Genomic DNA, 17,041 nt, shown 5'->3' with positions numbered 1-17,041 from the left:
TGTTGCTCATACACTCAAGCTTAAAGGTCCACTAGAACCTCCACTTAAAATGTGCTGCCTTTGAGGCATCATTGATCAAACAGATTCATGAGAAGAGCAGGTTTATCTTTAGTGATGTTTGTAAACATGTGCATAAACACTATTTACAAATGCATTTAAATACATCTAATAAAATATTTACTTACACAAGATACAGTATTCTAGTACAACAGTGATGCTAGAGGTCTGTACAGCTACAGCCTGCAAAAAAGTGATGTAGTAACTGATAACGGCCTATCAGGTACAGCTATACAGTAGAGTAGATTATAACCAGAGATTACAGAATAGAGTATTATGTAACTACAACAGTTTGTGACGATGCTTCGCCGAACCCCGTTAGGAGACACAAAGTCACCAGGTAGATTGTGACTGAATGGGTAGTGGAATGTAGTTGCAGGCTGAGGATGTGACGACTCTGGATGATTCTTTGCAATGAGTGAGATTTATTTACACGGTGAAACACACAAAAGAAAAACTGTACAAACACAAAGTAAATAGAGGTTAAAACGTTGACCCGACTCGATCAGTACAGCTAAGTATAAATAGTCTCAGGCCGCAAGGCCACAGGACTATACTCTTTTTAGCTCAGCTCAGCTCTTACTCCCTTTTCCCTCAGTCTCCTCGCAATCTGAGGTGAGTATCCTCAAGCTAGCCCCCTTCTAAACCCTTCTCCTGCCTCTTATAGGGTTAGCCCCACCCCTGCATCACCTGAGCTGAACCATTCCACTCTGCAAGGGTGTTGCTGTCCTATAAGAGTGGATTGAGAACAATATAATCATAATTACATCTCACAAGGCCTTAATGCGTAAAATTACCGGTGGGACATTTCATACCGTGTGCACATTTACTAGCCTTTCTCACTCTGTCTTCTGTGCCCTAGGTAGAGACATCACCCCTCTCATGAGCTAGCCGTGGGCCCTCCGGCACGCTCATGAGTGAGCTCCATCTGCTCTGCCTCCCTTTTGCTGCTGGTGTTAGGAAACAGACAACAGGTGAGTATTACAGGTAGGTGGTCAGGTAAGTATTACACACACAGTCCTCTGGTGATGGGCAACACGTTTGCCTCATCACACAACTATAATAAACTGTGTAACACCATCCATGTCTTTAAGATGATTTGGTCAGTCTTTCTCTGATGTGGACGGTGATGACTGCAGACAGCATGAGGGTCAGAATGATGGAATACAGCACAATCTTCAGCAAACACACAGATTCACCAGCAGAGGGAGACACTGAAACTGAAACACACACAGCAAAACTACTGTTGGATTAAATATGATGACCAAATAGAAAAGAACTAATTTGTTTCAAGGAAATCAGCCTGTCATTGTACAGAAGAATTTATAGTATTTAATGGTAACCAGTGACTACTGTTAGAGGCCTATCAGAGCAACAAACAAGACATAGATCTATGAAAACCCATGACTGCTGTTAGCAGTGTATCAAAGTGAAAATGAGAATATGTTGGCATGAATATGTGCAGAACTCAGTATAAAGTGAGGTGAGTGAAGTAATGTATGTGATTAAACAGCTCCAGTTTGAGTTTGTAGAGGTAATAGTATCATCAAGAGGATGAGTGAGGCATGTAGGTGAGGCTTTCTTCACAGCAGGAGAACTTTTTTGATGATTTTCCTTTTCTGAGTGAAAATAAGTTAACAGCTCCTCTACAGGCAACATATTAAATAAAGCATTTTTTTCTGCCAACTTTGGTGCACAGTTTCTATTTATTTATTTATTAATTGTTTGTTTGTTTGTTTAACAGCAAAAGAACAGTGTTGACAGAGTTGAAAAAAATGATATATAATCTTTAAATATATTATATATATATATATATATATATATATATATATATATAATCAGGAGGAAGATGTTGAGTTTCTCCACAACACAGAAGAGCAGATAGAAATTATACGTTGATTTGGCTTCATTCTGAACTGAAACTGTGTTTTTCCTGCATTTATTCCACCTGCAGATCTACTGTGTGATGCAATCTGCCTCCTCTGATGACAAAGAAGAGCAGATAAATCTGCCTTTATGTTGGCTTCACTTGATAATTTGACCCATGTCATAAATCTGACATGTTGTATGTTCTGCAGTCTCATGAATGAATCCATGAATACAGATTTATCCTCTAGATAGGTCTAATTAGCATTTAACTGAATCTATGTAGCATATTAACAGACTCTATTAGACTCTTAGCTGATTTCTACTTGCACATACAGTCAAACAAATATCTAATTACCCGAAATCAGATGTAAAGTAAAGCAAACTCTACACTTTGTCTTAAGAGGGTACAATATGAGCAAAAAACACTTGTTTTCTAGCTGCTAGTATTCATGTTAATAATGCTATCACTGCAACTCCCAGTTCGCATGGTGCTAATTGTAAAAATAGCAATCAACACTTTTGTTCTGGTGGATTGAGTGGTCATGAACTGGTGCCAGGTGACTTTATCCTCACCTGGAAGAGTTAAATGGAGCTAAATAACACTGATTATACTGGAAGGTGAGAATCTGACAGACAGCTTTAATAAATACACAGTAAATACTCACCACTGTGTTTCAGCACCTGTTATTAGAATTTTCTCTTTAAGACCCAGGACTGTTTTAATGAATGCATTTTCTGCTTTCTTTCATTATTTATATGTTTGGCCTACACTGTGTCGCTTTATTTATTTGAGTGTATAACAGCACCTGCTGTTTGTCCCGTGCAATGCTTGAGTTTCAACAGTGTGTGTCAGACACAGGGAGTCTGTGAGAGACTCAGTAAGAGAGAGTGACTTTTGTTTGTCACACTCGAATGAATAATAATGTTACTAACTGGTTAAGTACATTTTGATGCAAAGTTTGTAATGCAAAGTTTTAGAAGCAGTTTTTGCCTGTGTGTATCTGTGTACACACCCTCACCTTCATCAGAACAGAGTTGTTTAAGTTTTCTCGTCTCCAAAACATTCTTCTTCCAGCTGACTGGGTTGCTATGGTTACAGATGATGCTGCTGGCATTGGCGGACAGGGAAAGTGTGACACCTCCAGGTGATGTCACTTCCTTCTCCTCACACATTTCTTTATAACAGCTGGAGCTGATAGAGAGGTCATGACCTCTACAGGTGAGAGTGATGTTACAGGTGTCTCTGCTTAGCTGGAGAGTCAGGACTGGAGCCTCCACTGGATCTGAGGTAGAAGATGTACAGACACATCACTGTAATAATGCTGACAGACAGTCAATGATAGATCACTCATTACAGATCACATAGATTATTAAAAGCTGGTGATCTAGCAGACTCATTGTGTATTTTCAAACTGGTCAGCATCTTTTAAAGTAGCTGAGACCGATCTGGACAGTGGTGACGGTGTAATGACAGACATCAAATGTCCTTTTCAGTTGTTAAATTAGAACTGGTGGTTTGGGGGTCAAAACTAAACTATGTTTAGCATGTTATAGTTAAAATCAAAAGGACATGAAAAATGTACTTATATAGCTCCTTTACACCAAGCTTTACACAAAATAGTTACAATTACACTGGATATATTTCATGAAAGTTTTAAAATAAGGCTTTGTCATTAAATGTTCTGATGTTGGATGGTAACATGCAGGGTGTTATAAGGCAAAATAATCGTCAAAGATAACTTTTCAGATTTTTAAATATTTTACTGTCATCACCATTACATATTCAGTATTTGTTTTGAGTAGTGTATGAAAAGTTAAACTTCAAACACCATCCTTTAAAAAACCTGCTGAATGTTGTGAGTTATTATTAACACATGGCACATTCTGAACCCTAAATAAGTTTAAATCATAACTAAGTTGTGTCACAAAAGCCCTTTTGTCCACTGGCATTGCAAGTTCACGTTTTACAGCAGAAACTGTCAAACCCCAGCGCTGCTCTGGAGCAGAACCCAATAAATCCGTTCAGCAATCAGCACACAGTATTTGGTTCAGGTGATGTAACACTGCTGTGAGCTGTCATAGGCAGAATCTCTAATAGCTCCCTTCTCCCTACAAAGTGCAGCACATAGTTCTTAAAATAATGGCTACTGCATTTAAATGTTTAATGTTGCCTATTAATGAGCTGTTTTTGTTGCAATTTTCAGCACTTTACCTACTTGGTTTATGTTGTGCTAAAAAACGTATATCCACTAAATGGCTTTGTTTAACTCCTAAAACATGAAATAACTATTGGAGTTATCTGCTTTTGCTAGGAAATAAATGATAAAAATATACTTTAACAAAAAGATCAATAAAGTTGTGTTGTACACTAAGGAGCATTTGCAGCAAGCAGGTCTGTTTACTGAAATTTCTTTCAGCATTCAAATCTGCCTTGGTATTTGGACATGACTTTATTAAGCTTATCTACAACCCCATTTCCAAAAAGGTTTGGATGCTGTGCAAAATGTAAATAAAAACAATGTAATTAAACACAAATCATTTGAAACCTTTATTTAATTGAAAATGGAACTGAGACAACATATCAAATGTTGAAACTGAGGAATTTTAATGTTATTGTTTTTTGAGAAATATATGCCCATTTTGAATTTGATTGTCAGCAACATGTTTTAAAAATGTTGGGAAGGGGTTGTGTAATGCTAAAAATACACCTGGTGGTTAATTGGCAACAGGTCAGTAACATGACTGGGTATAAAAAGAGCACTTCAGAGAGGCTGAGTCTTTCAGATGGGGAGGGGTTCACTATTCTCTGAAAGACTGCGCAGGTAAATAGTTTACAATCCAAGAATAATGTTTCTGAACTGAAAATAGCAAAGAACTTGAGGATTTCATCATCTACATTACATAATGTCATTAAAAGATTCTGAGAATCCAGAGAAATCTCTGTATTCAAGGGACAAGGATTAAAACCACTATTTGCTGGCTGTGATCTTCAGGTCCTCAGGTGGCACTGCATTAAAAACAGATATGATTCTGTAGTGGCAATCACTGCATGGGCTCAGAAACACTTTCAAAAAACATTGTCTGTGAACACAGTTCATAGCTGCATCCACAAATACAAGGTAAAACTCTACCATACAAGGAAGACACCATCTATAAACAGGATCCAGAAACACTGCTGCCTTCTCTGGGCCTGAGCTCATTTAAGATGGACTGAGGGGAAGTGGAAAAGTCCTGTGGTCGATGAATCAAAATTTTGAAATTCTTTTTGGAAATCATGGACACTGTGTCCCCCGGGCTAAAGACCACTCAGCTTGTTATTAGTGCACAATTCGAAAGCCAGCATCTATGATGGTATAAACAATGTCTTGATTTTTCCACTGACAAAAACAACACCAAAAACAAGAATCAACCCATTTTCCCATTTAACAAACTAAATCAAATCAAATCATGTTTGTCATATCACATTTACACAGGTGAGTCAAAATCTTAAGCTCGTAGCCCCCTTGTACAATTTAAATACAAAAAATATATAAGAAAAAAGAAATATGTACACTGATTCTAAATATATACACATACGCACGCACACACACACACACACACACACACACACACACATTATTAACACTGAAATGAAAACCGAATGACCAAAGCTATGTACACAGACCATATGTGCTGGATTTTACACACCTGTTAGCAGTGAGTGTGGGGTGAAACATCTGCACTGAGTAATTAGGAGGGGTTTCTACACATTTTTGGCTATTTAGTGTATAAATGACAGAAGAAGTTTTCTAGAAGTTTAGTGTTTGCTGAGCAGATTTGAGATCCAGTAGCTGCATAAGGAGGAAACCAGGCTGTCATGTAACGGTAGTCACTAGCACAAACAAGAAACACAAATCAGCAGCACTAAAGAGAAAAAAGAGCTCACTTTAACTGAACTTTGATTTCACTGACTCACTTTTCTCTTTGAGGTTCAAACACCAATGACCAAAGGGAGAGTGACCATCAAAACAAGGGGGAAATATAACAGATAAAAAATGACTGTGAATAAAGTGAAATATGTGAGAGGGAGGACTTTACAGGACAGTGCACCTTGTGTTTTTAGCCTTCAGAGAAACTCAATATTTCACATTATTATATAAAGAATAGAGAAAATTACAGCATCTTAATAACAGCAGTGTTGTGTCAGGACTGCATGTTTCCTCTCACTGACTGATTTTCTATAAGACTTACCCAACACAGAGAGTCTGTACTCAGCCACAACTCTGTCCTCATCACCAGACACTTTTGCCTCATACAGTCCACTATCAGTCTTCTGTAAGTTCTTCAGTGTCAGACTGTAGGTTTCCTCATTGAACTTCACTCTGCCTTCATAAGCGGAGTAATGTTTAGTCTTTTTAGTTTCAGTATAATAATTTAGAACACTATTATTCCTGTTAAAAACCCATAATAAGTCATCAAACTCCGGTACATGCTGTATGTCCAGTTGAACAGAATTGCCAATCAATCCAAGCACTTCACTGGACTCTGTAGTGAGGGGAAAAATAAGAAAATCTTTTGGTACATTGTGACTGCTTTATCATACTGTGTGGTATGTCAGTGACTAATTTACAAAACTTTATACTGTATGTATACATACAGTGAGGACAAACAAGTATTCAAATACTTTTGTTTTTGTTATTTAATATAGAGTCATGTGCAAAGTTTGGGTGCCCCTGAACTATGTGTTTTGTTGATTTTCTAAGTATAAGTTAACACATCCTCAGCAGAGAACACACTTCTGCATATTTTAATGCACAATTACTGTTTATTTGCTGATTTTAAGTGTGACGATGCAACAGAATTCAGACGCTTGCGGATAAAAAATGTACACCAGGCTTTATTCGAGTGCGACAAAGAAGAAGTCAAAAAACATGCGTGGGTCGTAACCAGAAAGCAGTACAAGATCACCGAAGTGATCATAACCAAAGCAAACAAAACCAAGGGAGTGATCCGATATCGTAGTCAAAAAACCAGGCCAAAAAGTCAAAACACGTATCCAAAAACAGTCAGCAAAAGTACAAGAAGGGACAGGCAAAAATCAAGGTCAGTGAAACAAAACGTAGGTCATAACAGGTAGTGGCAAACAGATAATAGAAACGCTCAGCAAGTTCAAGAAGAAACAATACCTCGCAACGACTAAGACTAAAGCCCGCGCTTATAAACTATACTAAGTGGGTCATATGACAATAAACACTGGTATATGTATTTAGTACTCCGGTGAATGTGAGCGCTGATAGGTGCGTGCACAACCATCCAAAGTCATATGATCTCCCAAGGGGTTGTGGGCAATGGAGTCCCTTCTGGACTCTGCGTCAGAGGGAAGTTGCTCAGTCACATGATCTACTAGTGTATTGTGGGAAATGTAGTCTGAGTCCTCCTGAGGCGTGACATTAAGATATTATCATATTCATTATATTTATGCTAGTTTAAAAGCCTGAACTAGTAAACAGTAAATGTGTTTATTTGGAGCTATTTGTGCAGATATAAACTCAGCAGGCTGAGTGAGAAACAGAGCAGGACTAAATTCAGTAAACAAAGCCAACAAATAACACATACATGACATTAAATAGTACGTAGCCTAGTTTGACATATTTTGTTGATTTTTGTTTTACAAGACATGTAACAGGGCGAAAAGAAATGTCTTAGAGTTGAATTAAAGTTTTTTTTTTTACTTTACTTATTCACCAGTGACATTAACAAGCACGACTCAGAATGTTTTGAACATTTAAAAATTATATTGTTTTAGCACAAATTCGATTCATCACCAGAAGTGGATACTTGAAAAAATCACTTACACTCTTCATATTACACTCTTTAGACTGACTCAAAAATGATTCATTATACATTTTAACCTCTATAGTGATGAAGTTCAGAGAATTGTTTACCTGTGACTGAGATCAGAGTGGAGAGAACAATGTTTAGCTGTAGCATCAACGCCATTACAGAGCCTCTGAGATACTTCCTCAATATCAGTGAAGGAGGAAGTTCTGAAAGTCCTCGTCACTGCCTCTGAGAGGTTTACTAATGTGCTGATATTTATGCAGACCTTATAAGGAGCATGTGACAGAATATTCTACACTAAAAAAAATATTATTATGGTTTAATTTGTTTTTAACACCTGAATACACTGAGGAGGCTGTCAATTTCATTCATTCCTCATTCTTTCATTTATTTTTCATGCTCAACACTGAGCACATTAGGACTAGTAATAGCAGTTTTCACAATTGACCTGTAAAGTATCATTGTGTTTTTTTTTGTGTCATCGTAAAATTGTCAGTTCCTGTTGGTTTTCCTCTGATGTTAGTCTAGTTTCTCTTCATTAGCTTCTCTGTTTCTTCTTCTACTTTAAAAAAGACTGTGCAGTATTCTGTGTATATATATATATATATATATATATATATATATATATATATATATATATATATATATATATATATGTGTGTGTGTGTTCCAGCACTACAGCAGTAGTTACTGCCAGCACATAATATTATTCCCAGCATAATATTGGGAATTTCAATATTATATTGCTTATACATTTAACCCTACTTAAAAGCTCACTTTAACACTCACTTATAAAGCACTGTCTTTGGGGCATCACTGATTAGACAGCCTTCATTAGAAGAGCATTTGTAAACATATGCATAAACAGTATTTACATATGCATTTAAATATATCTAATAAAATATTTACTTACACAAGATACAGTATTCTAGTACATCCAGTGAGCCGACTTCTGAGAAGCTACAACAGTGAAGTCTGTGTGCTACAGCTTGAAAAAAAAAGAGTAAGTGATGAGAGCCTGTTAAGTGCAGCTATACAGTAGAGTAATTATAATCAGAGATTACATAATTGAGTATTATGTAACTATAACAGCTATAATAAACTGTGTAACACCATCCATGTCTTTAAGATGATTTGGTCAGTCTTTCTCTGATGTGGACGGTGATGACTGCAGACAGCATGAGGGTCAGAATGATGGAATACAACACAGTCTTCAGCAAACACACAGATACACCAGCAGAGGGAGACACTGAACCTGAAACACACACAACAAAACCCATTGTTGTGTTAATTATAAATAACAAATAGAAAAGAACTAGCAAGCTAAACTTGTTAAAACAACTTGTAAAAACAGTCTATCCTCTATCCTGTTCACTGTTCACATTGCAGTCATTTTTAAAATAAAGGCCTCCATCTTTCACATAGTCATAGGTAGAAGTTTGAACACCAACATGTGTTGTTGATTTTCCAAGTGAAAATAATTGACACATCCTCTACAAACTTAAATATAATATTCAGCAAATTTTAGCACACACTCTACTGTATGTTAATTCTATCTCTTTTAATATCTATTTATATATTTTGAAAAAAAAAAAATACAATTTGTATGCATTCATCCCTCAATTTGACTTACCAACCCATCATGCTAACTTGTTTTGTTTATAAATAATGTACTGTTGCTTTAAATGACATCACAAAGAGGACATAATTTCATTTGAGAGCGGCCAGAAACAAAAGCAGACATGTTTTGACACTCTACATCATTTATTTGTTGCTTTTTCTCAAGCCAACCATTCCATCACACAAACTAGATAAGGAAAACTGTTTTATTCATTGTTTTACACTATTAATGCAAAGAAAATGATATTTCAATTGAATGAATGTATGTTAGGTTAGGAACTTGACCACATAGAGAACTGCAGCTATTTAAGGATGAAATTTACCACCCCATCACATGACACCACGTCACATGTTGTATTGTGACAGGGTGGTAAGGGAGGTCCTGCCTTCCGTTTGAATGTGAAAATTGATTAAATTGGAGCCTAAACTCACTCATTCACTGTACCTTTTACTCACTTACTCACTCCCTATAGGTGTTTGTATGTAGCTTTGTTCTATCCGCAAAAAAATTGACCAACATGGGGAAGAGGCTCCCGCCATTTACTTATGAACACTGAGATTAATAACAGATCATCATATTGATTTACCAGTCTACTCAGGCTCTAGCAGAGCTCAGTAACATTGCGATTAGTAACTGATCATCAGATCGATTTATTAGTCTAATCATGATTTAGTAGAGTTCAATAACACTGAGATTGATAACTGATCATCACATTGATTTATCAGTCTACTCAGGCTTTAGTAATAACTTTAGTGTTTGTAAAGAAGACGTTAATCGAGGTCTTCTTTGGGACTCATCTAACAGGCGTGTTTGCTGCATGTTGTACACTGATTCTAAAACAGTCCCTAACAAGTGTTTCTTTTAAATATCTTATGTTTTTTTTTTTTTCCTATTTAGTGGATAAGTATTCTAAAAGTATTTTTCTAAGAATGTATAATGTAACTGTATTCTGAAAGCTGCCTTTACAACTTGTAAACTTGGACTGAATACAGATATAGTACTGTATAGCATATTCCTAATATTGTGTTCTGTTACATCCTAACCCTGTTCCGCAATAATGACGAGAAAAAAGTAATATTGTAATTTCACATTGACAAAAAATTAAACATAAAATTTGGCCTGTGCAAAAGTTGTGGCACTTTTTTATTTTATGTTTTATTTTTTCCGGTATGTTAAATAAATAAATGTGTATGTCTATATTAATTAGCCAGAGGACATTATTTGTGTAAATAATAAGTGAATATTAATTAACAAAAAAGTGTCTGAATATATGTTTCCTCTCACTGTAGCTTTATTTAATTGATAGTAATGAAAAGCATTTCGAGTGTTTAGGGGGAGTAATCGTAGAGCTAATTACATCAAAGATAAGGAAGATAAGAGGTAAGAGAAGGTAAGAGAGAAGCCAGCAGTCATTCGAACAGTTCAGGATGACCTGAAAGCTGCAGGAACAACAGTTACACAGAGAACATAAGAAATTAACTGCACTGCACTGAAATCAACTCCCCACATTCCTCTCCATGCAAAACTCCTCAGCTAAAAACAAAGCACAGAGATCTAAAGTTTTCACAAAAGCATTTAGCCAAATCAGCTAACTTTGAAACAATGTACTCTGGTCAGACGAAACTCTCTGGCAATAATTCAGGTGTCATGTTTGGAGAAAGAAGTATTGCAGATATGATCCCAACAATAAAATACTCACAATAAAATATGGAGGTGGGAGCATCATGATCTTGCCACTCTGCAAATGGTACTGAAGCTTCACATGTCACTGACAGAAACATAAATGGAGTGATATACAGGGAAAAACGAGAGAAGACTTAAATCCCATCAGCCAAGAAACTAAATATGGGAAGAAAATAGATAAATTAAGAAATCCACTCCAAACATATAGCCAGAATAGCTTAAGACTGGTTTCTAAAAAGGTGAAGGTGCTTGCATAGTGTAGCTAATCTCCAGATATGAATCCTGCTGAAAGTTTATAGAGGTTTTTGAAATTGTGAGTTTTGAAGACAGTTTGCCAAGTGCCAAGAAATGCTGCATAAAGCTAATTACTTCTTACTGTAAACATGTAGAATCTGTCATATTTTGCAACAAAGTACAAATTTTGTAGAATCAATGTTTTTTCAACAAGTTAAACATAATTCAAGTTAAAAATATCTTTTATGTTTATGAATATATATTATTTTTGTTCATATTTATAAGCACAAAGTAAGAAGACATTATGTTTGTTGATTTTAAGTAAATGCCAATTATTCATATGAAACATTACTGGGGGAAAATATACTGTATTGCTACTCATGCAGTTTTGCATCTATGACTCATAGTAGCTGGTTGCATAGTGAAGCAATCCAGGCCCTGCTTGATAGACAACTGGCCAACCAACAAGCCCTGCTGGGTCTGCTCCTAGTGGCTGAAACGTGAGCAGATGCTCTGGAGCCTTTTAGCGGAGCGGCACTCTTCGGCATGTGTGGGGTCAGGAGTCTCTATTTTGTCTCAGCCTACCAAGAGAATGGTCATAAACAGGCTGCCAAAAAACAACACAGGTGAAAACCAACCTCTACTCAGGCCAAGGGTTCACCGTGACTGGCTCGCTGTCCCGCAGGTGACACTCGACCACGCCTCCACAGCAGGCTTATGAACCTGAAATCAAAATGGACCTCATTGTTTTCACCTTGGTAGTTTATGTTCTACGCCATATTAAGTATGATTCATCATATCAATTAAAATTCAAAATCCCCATATATAAGACACTTGTCTGTCTCTGAGTTTTGATTATGTCAATGATTAACCAATAACTTCATGTTTTACTTCCACTGTCCCACCAACCCTCCCTAAGATAAGATGAAAAAATCACCAGGGTAACCTTGAACATCTTTGTCTAAAAAGATACAAAACAATATAAGACAGATTATTGATCTGTTAACTTACAGGTAGAGGTTCAAATAACTTAATTGTCACAAAAAAAAAAAACATAAATCTTTCTTTTTTTCTTACAGTGCTGGTTTGTTTGTGATCAAAGCCTGAGAAGGAAGTTTCTTATAGAAATCAACACTGAAACTCACCAACGATAAAAGACTTCATTTTACTTTCAAAGATTCTCAAATTAGCTGTGAAGCTGTGAAGGACAGTCTCAAAGACTATTCAAATCAGATTCCCGATCAAATAAGATAAGAAATACAAATGAGCCTGTAGGTTCACTGAAGCACTGCTGAACAGACAAAGCTCTACGAGACAGAAGAGCCACCAGGATTTGAAACATGGACAAGAGTTTATTTCTAGCACTGCTGATCTCAGGTATGTGTGAGCTATAGATTTCTGAACAAACACAGCACTGTGAAAAACGTCTGAGACCGCTTGACAAGATTATATTTGAAGTGCCTGCTTGGAAAAAACAACACTAGGATAAATACAAATAAAAATCAATTCAACAATAAATACTGTAAGCAATAAATAGATGTACAGACGTCTCCTGCAGGCAGACTAGTATTCCATCCAAAATTAGGTTTATTATTACTTCATTAAGTTAAACTTCAATATGTGTTGGTCATTGAAATTCAACAAATCTCTGCAATGGCTGTGCAGGAAAAAATCTCAAGTTAGAACAGGAAATCCATGTGTTTTTTTAACAGATTTTTTTAAATAATAATTCTAATGTTACATCAGTGGTGGAAACTCTGACAGATGGGAGAGTCAAGTTTTGAACTTTAAAACATTTCAAAAACTTTATTGAACGTCTTACACTGTAAAAACTTTGCTAAAAATATATGGTATACACTTTACAATGAATACTGTTGTTATTTTACAGGATTATACCGTGGTACATTGGTTTATTGTAACATACAAGACAATGTAATTTATATTAATGTACTGGCACAAAAGTACTGCATATTGACAGAACATTCACAGGTCATTACTGTAAATATTTTACTGAAATAAAACACTCTTCAGAAAAGATGGTTCTTCAAGGGTTCTTTAGTAAAGAAAATGGTCCTATATGGAACCACGAACACAAAAAACCCTTTGCATGATTAAAGGATTCATTGCATGGTAAATTGGTTCTTCAAATGAATGGAGAATGTGCTGTAGATGGTTCTATATAGAATCTTTTGAAAAGGGTTCTATATAGCACCAAAAAGCGTTCTTCTATTGTTTCGATGTCAAGCTTTTAACAGTAAAATATCCCTTTTTGGTACTATATAGAACAATCTTCACAGTGTATCTTCACAGTGTAATGATCCCTTAATCATGCAAAGGGTTCTTTGAGTGTTCATGGTTCTTATATAATACTATTTTCTATAGTATAGATTTTAACACATTTAGTGAATGTGTTCAGAGACAACACATGCTGTGTTCACAGTAAATGTGTTTTCCGTAATCCACTAACTCTGTTGGGGTGATTAATACTCAGATGTGTTGTTCCTGCACAATATGTGTTGAGGTAATGAGTTTAACAAAGCAAATTCTTGTGTGAAGTAAAAATTGAGGAAAACATCATTTATTTAATATTCACAGTAATGTTACACAGCAAAGGTAATCCGTTTAAATGTAGTTTAAAAAGCATACATTACTGCCAAATATTTTGAAACTATTTTCCTTGCTTTTGCAATTTATTGACATTTTACCAGCAAAAACATAAAAATACACTCACATCAATGACAGAGTTCAAATGCTGCTTAAAATACTTGGAATTAGATTTAAGCAGGTGACTGAACATGAGCTTGAGCAGCAAATTAATAATATGTCTAGTTGTCTGAACTTACTTTGTCATTCTTAATTTTTTACAATATACAGTAAATATTAATATGCAGTCGCATTCAAAATTTTGAAGACCCTTTGTCAAATTACATGTTTTATTGATTCTAAGTGAGAATAAGTTAATACATCCTCTACAGAGAATACTCTGTATATACTTACATATGGCATTTTTCTGCAAATTTTAGTGCAAAATTGCTATTTATTTGATGAGTTTAACATAAAAAATAAAAAATAAAAATAGTATCTGCATCTCTATTATTCACGAGTCACTATGATTTATTACATGTACAAATTACAAAATATCTACAAGTCAAAAATGCCTATAACAAAGGGCATTGTTTTATGACTTTTTGCTTGGGTTTGTGGACCAGTTTTAATTTGAATTAAGATTCAGATAGAAAAAGACTTCACAAACAAGTCCAAACATTTTCAGTTACCTTCCATAACTTCACATAAAAGAGCAAAAATTCAGCTATTGAAAACCAGTACAACTAGTACAAGACAACCTAGTGTGTACAAAGTCAAACCATGCAAATGGACAATGCACCAGCCAATTAAATAAATGAAAACCTAAATGTAAGTGTACAAATTTGACTCAGTATACAGTTTGATAAAGACTTCAAGTAAAAGCCTCTTTTTAATTTGCACAACCACACAAAAAAAAAGAGTTGCACTCTTATATATATATATATGTATATGTATGTATGTATGTTAGGTTATGAATTTTCAACCGTTACCTCATCAGATGCTATCACATGTTAAATGTCAAATTTAAGCTTGTACAGTACAGTATGACTGAACTGAGCTGCAGTATTAACAAAGCTAAACACTAAGAGTTATATTCTTTAGATAAAATTGTATGCATGTTTGCAAGTTTGAATACCTCCAGTCAAATTACGTTTTGTTGATTTTCTAAGTGAAAATATGTCCCACAGGGAACAAAATGAAATATTCCACATTACTGCAATTTTGATTTTTGTGTGATGTGTAATTGCACAATTTGTCTTTATTCACTGTGTTCAGCATATGTTAGAATTCAGCAAATAAACAGTAATTGTGTACGTCCAGGCAACCTGCTAGGCCTCCTCTGGCTGGAGAGCCAGGACCAAGTAATTAGGGCAGAGCAGTTGCAGCTGTGGGCACCCTATTTAAGGAGTGCTCGCTGCTCTGTCTTGAGTTTACTTTGCCACTTGCATATCACTCTGCCTCAACAATGGCAGCCTTTAACCCTACATAGACTATAGATGACTTAATAAAATCACAGTCAAGGATCACTACCAGCTGCCTCTGATGACCTCGGCCTTTGAGGCACTGCAGCAGGCATCCATCTTTACTAAGTTAGACGTGTGCAGTGCCTATAATCTAATTTGGGTTTGCCAGGGAGACGAGTGGAAGACAGCATTCGTCACACCCTCTGGCCATTACAAGTACCTCGTAATGCGATTCAGGTAGATGAATGCTTCAGCTGTCTTCCAATGTTTCATAAATTGGGTCCATCGGGAGGCCCTTGACCACATCCTTATCTACATTCATTCTGTAGATTAACATGTAGTTCACATTTGCCGGGTACTCCGGCTTTTACTGTAGAAGCACCTCTAAAACTGGAGAAGTCCATCTTCTATGCACGGTTGGTCACTTTTCTCGGGTTCGTTGTGTCCAAGAACCGGGTAAGCATGGACCCGGTAAAGATTCAGTTTGTTCTTTCTTACAGACCAGGCTTCAAGAACATCAAGCTCAATGTGCTCTGCAGGCAGTGGCCTACACCACCTGCCAATCCCTCTCCAGAGCCAATCATTCTGGAGGCCCGAATCATCGCCCCTGTGCGCTGGGGGCTGGAAACAGCCAACCAGGACGCACTTTGGGCTGAACCAGACCCTGGGGGTGGGCCCCCGTTTAAACAATACGAGACCTCTTCAGTTAAAGCCCAGTCTCTCCAGTGAGGTCATTCTTCCCCTTTTGCGGGTCACCCAGGGAAGACCTGCACCCTGGAGTTATTAAAGAGATGTTTCTGGTGGCCTAACATGAAGAGAGACGTGCACAGTTGTGTTGCAGCCTGCCAAATGTGTACGCAGAACAAGGAGCCCAGGACCCCACCAGCAGGCTTGCTCCAGCCACTACCCCTACCTTCATGGCCATGGGCAGGTATTTCCATAGATTTTATCACTGGGCTACCAGTGCCCCAGGTGACCTTATCTGAGGCAAGCAAGACCTGCAGCTCCTTAAATTTTCATCTGGGCTCTTTTGTGACTCCCTGAATGAGTCATTGCGGGAGGAATCTTCTCCATTTGGAGATAACGGCTCTCACTGTGGTGTACTGGAGGCCCAGAAGCTTAGAAATGGCTTTGTAACTCTTTCCAGATGTGTAATACATGTGTGTAGCTTTTTTTTTATCTCTTTTCGAGTGTCTTTTGATTGCGACATAGTGTTCTAGTTGTTGAAACCTTTTGGTCTAATTCACATTGATGAAAAGGTTCTATAGGCTGGCAGTAATTGTGTGTCCTACAAAGTGTGTGTCCAGTTTACTTGATTCCAGTTATCAACACAATTTGGTCAGATGGTTGACTAGTAACTAAAGGTGCATTTACGTTTTCACACAGTTTCAGTTTCACAAATGACATATGACTGTGCTGATGTCTCTCAGGTCTCTGTAGTGCAGCCTCAGCTCTCTCTCGGCAATATTACTTTCTGAATGAGAGTAAGACTTGGTTGGAGGCTCAGAGCTACTGCAGAGAAAACTACACCGACCTGGCTACTGTAGACAACATGGAGGAGATGAAGCAGCTGATGGCGACAGTGGATCCTAAGTACAGTGGTGCTCTGTGGATAGGACTGAACAAGGCCCCTCCAAGACGCTGGGGCTGGTCTTCAGGAGAGATCTCACAATACATGAATTGGAGAAGTCCAGAACCAGACAATGGA

General features: G+C 36.9%; 1 protein-coding gene across 1 annotated transcript; it reads right to left on the bottom strand.

Annotated features, from left to right (window-relative positions):
• Nucleotides 1–1,143: 1,143 nt before the first annotated feature.
• Nucleotides 1,144–15,450, bottom strand: LOC118797550 (SLAM family member 9-like). Its single transcript, XM_036556911.1, has 4 exons — nt 15,401–15,450; nt 6,157–6,356; nt 2,946–3,209; nt 1,144–1,277 (listed from the first exon to the last, which is right to left on the bottom strand). The coding sequence occupies exons 1-4, from the start codon at nt 15,448–15,450 to the stop codon at nt 1,147–1,149; spliced, it is 645 nt and encodes a 214-aa protein (XP_036412804.1). The 3' UTR covers nt 1,144–1,146.
• Between the last annotated feature and the right edge of the window lie 1,591 nt (nt 15,451–17,041).

This window comes from Colossoma macropomum, unplaced genomic scaffold (assembly GCF_904425465.1).
Source record: "Colossoma macropomum unplaced genomic scaffold, Colossoma_macropomum, whole genome shotgun sequence".
NCBI lineage: Eukaryota > Metazoa > Chordata > Actinopteri > Characiformes > Serrasalmidae > Colossoma > Colossoma macropomum.
Note: the sequence above shows the minus strand (reverse complement) of the source record. Positions and strands in the feature narration are given on the sequence as shown.

Excerpts from the sequence above, each read along its gene's own strand:
- LOC118797550 (XM_036556911.1), bottom strand. The coding sequence starts at position 15,450 with ATGGATGCCTGCTGCAGTGCCTCAAAGGCCGAGGTCATCAGAGGCAGC. Across the intron at positions 6,357-15,400 it reads GAGGTCATCAGAGGCAGCTG|GAATAATAGTGTTCTAAATT; the intron begins GTAGTGATCCTT and ends GGTTTTTAACAG. Across the intron at positions 1,278-2,945 it reads ACAACTCTGTTCTGATGAAG|TTTCAGTGTCTCCCTCTGCT; the intron begins GTGAGGGTGTGT and ends TGTGTGTTTCAG.